We start from the raw sequence: 8807 nt of genomic DNA on the forward strand, positions 1-8807 counted from the left end.
GGCCCACTCGGTCACATTATCCTGACACCAGGCTGACTAGTCCTAGCACTGCCGTCTTAATGCTGAGGCAGCTGGTAGTACCATTTTTGTTAGCCTTTGCTTTTACTCGGCTAGAGTTCGAATCCACGACCTCCCGCATCGGAGGCATATATATATATATATATATATATATATATATATATATATATATATATATATATATATATATATATATATATAACATTTATACAACGAGTGGTATATAACTGATACAGCGTACATGCTATACATATATTTTATTTATATTACACAAGTACACGAATTTGCCCTTTGAACGGAGTTTTGATATCCTCCAGGCAACCGTGTCTTGACCAAGTGAATAAACTCCTCACATATATGCGATTGTGTCCGCTACAAAATGTAGTTCTGTGCCTATTCTTGTTGTTCACAATCATATTTATAAATTGATAAGATAACTGTTTTCTTTTGAAGTTTTTTGTTTTAAATTCACATCGACTAAATCAGTATAAGACACTTCTGCTCTAAATATGAAATATTGATTTTATGAAGAAAGAGAACTACAAACACGCTAGCTTCCTGTATACACTGAACGCTCAGGAATTCACGTTCTGGCGTATGGAAATTAGCGTTGAATAGAAAGTAAGCGCAATAACGAACTAACAAGAGGTAATTAAAACATTTTAGTATATTTACAGTTGATCTAAGCAATTATTCTGCTTTAAGTAACATTAATACAGACCATAATAGTTTTTTTTTTCTCTCTCTCTATCTCTATGTCTCTTTCTCTATGTGTACACACTATTACATTCAATACACACTGTTAAGAATATGGTAATATACATGATATACAAGAATCAAAACAAGCAAATATAAACTTTGTCAGCTAGGTTGATACTTAGTAAACTGCTTGCTTATTTAAATTTTAATCTTCCTTCTTGTTCTTTGCTACTTTCATGATGGGAAGACATATTTGTAATCAGAATGAATACATGGGAGTTTTATGACAATCCTCATGTAAACATATGTCACGGGATTGAATAAATTCCTTTTATCTATTAGATATATGTACTCGGGTTTCGTATTTTTTGTACAACGATACCCGATGTGATATATATACACCATATACAATATATATATATATATATATATATATATATATATATATATATATATATATATATATATATATATATATATATATATATATATATATATATATATTGTAAAAATATTTCGAAACAGTGAGTTCGGTTCATCCTATACCGCACGTGCCACGTGCGAAGTGCTTTCAATGGGAAACGCCGAATACTTCCAACGAACAGATGATGTATGACTGCACAGTCTCTGTATAAATACCTCTCCGTAAGACTAAATCTTTACATTACGGAACGTATTGTCAGTGAGCAGTCTACTTTAATGATGTAAATTACGTAACGTCTTGTCAGTGAGCGGTCGGATTCATTCTGTTGGCACTTGAACAGGAGTAATGTCAGGAAAAGGCAAGGGAGGATATTGCACGGGAACACGAGGCAAGAGTGAATCAGCTGGTACTTCTTAGAAATTATAACCCATAAAACAAATCAACAATACAATGGTAACAAAACAGGAACGGATATTGACTTTGATGATTACGGATTAAATATATAGAGGAATTCTAAACTTCGTACTTCTCATTAAAGTATAACTAATAAAACAAAACTACAATACCACGTAACGGCAACATAATGGAAAACGGATAAGGACTTTGATTCATGGATAGAGATTTAAGATATACGGGGACATTTTAACTTAGTTCTTCTATGAAAACAAATATCTACAAAACAAACCAATATTATTATAAAATGACAACAGAAAAATAATATATATGGACTATGATTCATGGATATGGAACTCTTAACATATATATACTTGGATCTATAATTATGGAATTTTAAAATTGGTACCTCTTAAGAGGTATACCCTACAAAACAAGACTTTTTAACGGAGCCCTACCAAGAACACGTACAATTAACCTGGATGTCGGAAAAAGGAACCGAGGAAGTAAGTATCACAAGAGCTGACTATATAGAAAAACAACAAAATGGATACAGTTTGATACATACAGGATTATAGACTTTGTGAAAGACAAATAAATGAACAATAATACAACAGCCAGCAGACGTATATATATGTACTTAGACAAACGCACCACATGCATTCACAAAACAAAATACAAAGCACACAGACAATTTATTGTTTTCAGCACTAAATAATTTATTTTCGGCCTTAAATACTTATTCAAAATTTCTTTTAACACAAACATGTATAGATAAGGAACAAACAACTACAATGAATTTGATCAAGGCACAGCCATCCTCACATCTAAAGGGGAACTACTACAACACAAAACTCACTAATGCAAAACACCAAGACAAAAAATGACTTTGGCAGTGTCACTCTAATATACTTAACCACAAAATAAAAAGGAATGGAACCCTCCCTGGGACTTAATAGTTCATAAGGAACTTAATACTATCCTAAGTTCTAAGCGGGGGGGGATAGAAACCAGGCCCACTGCCAGCCCAGGCACAGAGAAGACAGTGCAACCACCCAAGCTTTTAGTGGGATAATATAAAAAAAAACTATGTAATTAGGCGAATAAAACAGAGCAACCCTGACAAAATTACACTTATTTTATTAATATATTATTATTATTATTATTATTATTATTATTATTAAACACGAAAACATCCAACACTAAATGGGTGGACAAGGAAACCCCTCACCACATAACATTTTCGGAAAACAAGGGTGTCACTTCTAAGTCTTAACCAGCTATTTATGCTGGGATGGGGCTAAGAAGTGTCAACCAGCTATATATGCTGGGATAGGGCTAAGTAGTGTCAACACATACTTTAAGGACTTGCACATCTTCAGCTGTAGAGGTATGTGAGTTATTTAATTATTCCTTGTGTATAAGTTATAGATATTGTACTAACACGTTTATTTTGTGTATGTCTTCTATGTAGTTTCGGCTCACGTAGTATAATGCAAAGTATTTATATTATTGTTTGTGACTTAGCAAGAGATTTATATTAGCAATATAAAGTTGTATTTTTAAGAAACGTTTAGTACCGTAGGATTCCTATCGGGCACGGGTAGGTTCACTTCTGAACCCGTTTATTGTTTTGTAATTATTCTGAACGTTGTAATTGTTTTGTACTTATTGTGCCGATAATGAAATCTGTATAGCTTACCGTATATAATATCATTACGTTTTAATGTATATGCCCGTGTCAAGCATAGTACTCGGTATTAGATGTATTTTCAGCTGATCGGAATCGCAGTTGTAGAGCTGATCGGAGTCGACGTGGTACCAGCTGTAGAGCTAACCAAAGAAGTTGACCATAGCAGCCGTAAAGTTGAACCATAGCAGCCGCAGAGCTGAGTGAACAGTGTTGCTAGTCGAGTAGCAGGTGATCGGACGATGCTGACTGATTGGTGGGCGCTGATTGCTTGATTGACCAAGGAATTGAATGGTTGTCGGTGACTACGTGGAATACTGACTGCTTGATTGACCAATGTGACTGGTAGCCATATGTGCTGGTGATGGAGTGTGTAACTCAATACATGTAATCTTTTAGCCGTGGGCTAATTTTGGGGGTTTTAATACCCAGTATTTTTAGAATTGTAAAGATATTTCGTATGATATCTGTCCCCTTTTCATAATTTTACTATTTGAGTAAAAATACCTCCTCTGTCACTTTTTGAGTGAATTCATTTTTACTATTCGAGTGAAACTCATTTTTTTCGTCGTGTGAAATTAGTGAATCTTTCCATCCTGTCCTTGTGCTGTGTAAGGCCATTTATTTGCATTTTCATTTGTTGCATTATTACGTTCGTGCGGATTATGTTAATTTGTCCAATATTTGGATCTTATACACGCACGTATTAATCATAAATCTTTTCTTATTCAAGTCATTCATCATTCAAAATTGTATTTGTATCACATTCAGATATGTTCTGTTATAAATCCGAAATCCAACCCGGTTATCTTATTACTACATATTTGATTTTTCTAATAGTCATTTTTTGTTTCCACTGTTTTTTTTTAAAATTTGTAAATGCTTACAAGCAACTTTATGGTACCACGTTACAAAACAATGTTTATAATAAATTGCTTCACAGGTATAAGCCAAACATATTCTTACCATCTTGTAAATAATTTTGTTACACTCTTCTATATGCATATTAATGTGTGTGTGTGTGTGTGTGTGTGTGTGTGTGTGTGTGCTTAAAATCAGACTTCAATTTGGAATATCAAATATAAAATTCCAGATAACAGAAATTAGGGTCACAATTTAGTATCACTTTTCTTTTCAGGGATACCAGATTGTCTGAAAGCCTTAAAGAGTTCATAGTTCTCTACGTGACATAATCTCATTTGTGTTTCTGTGTTATTGTACTGGAAACCTAAATTACCTTTGCATCGTTCAGATTTCTATTGTCAGATGATTTATTTATTTCCTGGGGCTGGAAGAAAGCCTATACTCGTACATTTAAAAGGTGAGCATATGCCTATATGTTGATGGAATCGAAATTATATTTTGCATATTGTACTCTAATGACGATTGAGGTATGCTATGCAAGATAGTTAAGAACACATTAATGCTGTTGCTGTTTGTTTAACGCCATTTCTTCAGCACACGATAGGCGATAAATGGCGTCACGTTTAAGTGATCAAGGAATATTCCAGAATAAATCCCAGGAAAGAACCATCGTCCTAAGGGAAACTACTGGCAATCGTTCTCACATAACCACATTGGCCGAGCTGGAGAATCAAACCCACGCGTACATAGATGATATGGCAGTGACTGGTAAAGGCGAACACTTTAGACCACTCGGTCGCCAGGGAACCCGATCACAATACTAATACTACAACTACTAATAATAATTTAATCCATACCAGAATTATACCGTTGAACAGAGAGGATCCAAACTTGAAAGGCTGCACGCCTTCGACTGTGATGACGGCCATCAAAGCCTCGAACATTTAGAACAACCGTCTAATAAGCTTTGTTTTCCTGGACTGGTGTTCGTATTTCTAGAATGTTGTTTTAGTTGGCTCCTTTATTAATACTGAATATTGTCAGATTATTGGAGTGGTGGGCATTACATTGTCATCCAAAATGGAAAGTCTAACAAAAAAGTAAGCCAAAATGGAGATGGAAAAGGTAGTATTAAAGGTAATAAATTAAAACAAGACAAGTGACAGAGAAATTGAAAGCTAGCCAATATATATGTTGAAGCAGAAATGTACATGACACTATTAGGGGTCACTATTAGATCGAAACCAATATAGATATAGGGGATTTACAAGTACATACACTCTCTGACTAGACTATTCTAATAATGTAAGCAACAAATGGCTTTAGTTGCTGATTATGAACGAATTTTAATTATCCCACAACGTAAACAGAACACGAAACAATACAGAGCATTTCCGGATAGTTGCATTGTTTTGTAAAACCCTAAGAGTGCTGCAATAGCGTTCTTGAGTAATTAAATCCAGAAGCAGAACAATTTAAAAACTTTGTTTCTCTTTTACATGTACTCAGGAAGTGTAGACCTGTAGGAGAAAATTTGTTATATTTTAGTTTTATAAAATTGAATAGAAAGGGGAATGTAAACCAGTATGTGATAAGTGTTCGTCTTGCTCAGCTTCTCATGTCAATAGTGTAGAGTACTGCCTCTTACTTTGTGGGGTTTGCATGCCAGTTATTTTCTTAATTCTTTATGTGAGGTCTTTCCCTCATGCAGATTACAGTTCTTTCTTTCTGACAATTTCATTTAATTTTTCTCGAGAAAACTCTTTTGTGGCATTATTGCTGTAATCTTAACTTCTCTTATCTTTTACAGAGCAATTTGGGATTCACCGCCAGAAATAGAACCACCCAAAGCCCCTGAATCCTTCATTTCTAACTGTGTCTCACATATTCGTGGTATCTTGACTTTTCGTATCACCTCTAAAGACATCGTCATTTGAATTTTATCCTCTTGCACATGTACGCGCAAGTTAAAACAAATAAATATGTATTATCTTCTAGGAAAACACACTTGTACAATATCTAGTAGATGGTAGTAAAAACACTCTAATTTGTCTTTGATCAGAGTTAGAAGAAATAGCATAGGTTTTCTGTAAGATACTTCAGAGGAAGATTACGTTGACACAGTCACGATTCTTTCTTATTCGCGCGTTCCAGGCGAAGATCATTGATCCATAATATTTTCACATAATCAACTTCTAAGCAATAAATAAAACTATGATTACTTAGTCAAACTTCAATAATGTTCAAAATATAACTTGCACTTTTTCAGGTTGATATTATATCAACACATTCGAAAATGAAAACCACATTTATGCTCTTCGTTGAAATTACGACAGACGTCACTCCTTGACCTCTGACCATCATATCGTTCCAGCTCTCGTGTATATAATACAAAAGGAAGTGATGCATGTTATAGCCTGACGTTGAATGATTCTCTTGTCACCTATGACTCTGCTTCTGGCACTTCTTGCATTTTATGTCTCCACAAGGCCTTGTCTTTCCAACTTTTTTATACTTTTTTTTTTTTTTTTTTTTACAGTAGCCTTAACTTAACCCTCAACATAGTTTTGCAAAACAGTGCAGATACTAGTCTTATGCAATTATCAATTGAACAAAATACTATATCTGGAAGAAACAATAATTAGTTGTTCACAAAACATTTGGATGCCGCAAATTTAACAGTTTTGACCTAATTACGTTGCTAATTCGATCACTTTGTATCACTTTCCGCCTTTCGAGCGTTCACTAAAGACTAACAGTAACACGTGGTCTCGTACACCATTGTTACTATACATCTTTTGCCAGAATACAACATCTGAATATAATGTAGATTTGGCGAAGTAATTACGTGAAGTGTTTTATTCTTTTCTTTTGTGTAGTTATCCTATTTAGATTTATAATCGTAGTAATCTCTGATATTTTAACACCAATTTTTCACTGTCGTATTATCTTTTCTGTTTCACATACACATATATGTTTGTGTTTGCAATTGAAAAATGATCACAAGTAAAGAAGAAGTAGAAGAAAATTGCTTTAAAAATCCAAACATAGCAAATGCAGTTTATTGTTTCGTAAATACTCACTTTCGTTTGCCTTTCACTCAAGTCAAGCTGGCCTAAATCCTATTAACGTCATTTTCTAATACATGTATCTTTCATTCCTTTATTTTATTCCATATGCACTTCTTTTCTTGATTTCCGTCTTTGCATAGAACAGTGAAGTGCTGACTACAGATGAGTGACCAGTAAGGGGCATTACGACACTAATACCAACATCGATGAGTATACATGCAATAGCATGGCATGAAACACTGTATTGCAAATAAAAATGAGACTGAGTGATGCCAAGAATTACTCCATCGAGTGAGCCAACAAGCTATATAGGATTTATGTAAAACATTTCTGCACCAAGATCAAATGAAACACGAAAAATGCTTATAATGTAAAAAAATAAATGAACAAAATCAGTTTAAATTTAATAAATACCTTCCAATCTAATATTACGTCCATACCTTCATTTGTGTATGTCTCCCATCCCTCTTTACAAACATTTGTACAAATGTCATTCAAAGATAAATGTTCACTGCCAGCATCTTTGCAAGTAGCGTCAATATGTTTTATCTATAACAACGCGCATGCTTACTGGGTTTGAAACTTTTTTCCCCACTTTCTTACCTTGAAGATGGAAGGCGCTTCCCAGAGCTCTTTCTATACCAGCCTGCTCTATGCTTACAATTAACATATGGTAGGTCACCAGGTGTGTCCATAAAGCATCTTTTTGCACGTGCCTCACAGTATCTCCTATCCAGTAAAGAAATATCTCGTTATCTTTGCTGTAAAATTCAACCACATCAAAAACTGTAAGGTTCGAATGGCTCAGAAGATGCCTAAAGTTTTTAATATGATCGTGGAATGACGTTTTGGATATAAAATTGGCAGGAGTTTCCATCGAGTCCCATCTGGTAAGTTGCAAGATCGCTTCATCCGTGCTTTCGTAGGATAATATGAGTCTGGTGAAAATATCTGGGTCTCCATCACTTCCTATATAGAGGACGGTTGTGCCCCGTTCAGTCTGAATGCGATGCACCAGACTGATGATTTCTAGACTGAGCTGGATATTATCTTTCATGGTTTGGCTATCGAAAAGGTTTTGTTCATCTGCGTATAGTGTTATACCGCTCTGTACTATGAGCACCAGACATGGAATAATGGCAAGGAGCACTATTCTCAGAGAAGGACATCTTTTTCCTAATCCAGTCGTATGATGTTCTGCACAGAGATGTCCCAATGTGGTTCTAACTGCGACAAAATTACTATTCCTCTCTTCCATTCTGTCTTCAAAGCTCATCGCAAGACTGGATGTCGATATTTAGCCCAGAATGTAAAGAAATTATGATATGAGAGGTGACAGATACTAGTGTCACAGCGTCACTAAATGTCATGGTGCATCCACGCGTTTGAGCATTGATTAGATGCTCTCTTTGAATTGTTTTTTTCACAATATGTAACACACTTTAAGCTAAGGGCATTTTTCTTCATCTTCAGTAGCATCATTCCAAATTTGCCAATGAAATGCTAGGGAGATATTGTTTTATGCATGTATTTGACTCTCTCTCTCTCTCTCTCTCTCTATATATATATATTTCACTATCTAATTTATAGATTTCTAGGATTTAGCATCCCTCAAACACTCTTATTAGAATAATATTATATTTTCTAT

General features: G+C 34.6%; 1 protein-coding gene across 1 annotated transcript in view; it reads right to left on the reverse strand.

Annotated features, from left to right (window-relative positions):
• Positions 1-8417, reverse strand: part of LOC149781905 (uncharacterized) — a 77521-nt gene extending 69104 nt beyond the window's left edge. The window contains exon 1 of the mRNA XM_089935027.1: positions 7763-8417. Within this exon, the coding sequence (XP_089791153.1) occupies positions 7763-8417 (655 nt within the window). The remainder of the gene's footprint in view (positions 1-7762) is intronic.
• Between the last annotated feature and the right edge of the window lie 390 nt (positions 8418-8807).

Source organism: Sinohyriopsis cumingii, chromosome 15, assembly GCF_028554795.1.
Source record: "Sinohyriopsis cumingii isolate HCF-2022 chromosome 15, ASM2855479v2, whole genome shotgun sequence".
NCBI lineage: Eukaryota > Metazoa > Mollusca > Bivalvia > Unionida > Unionidae > Sinohyriopsis > Sinohyriopsis cumingii.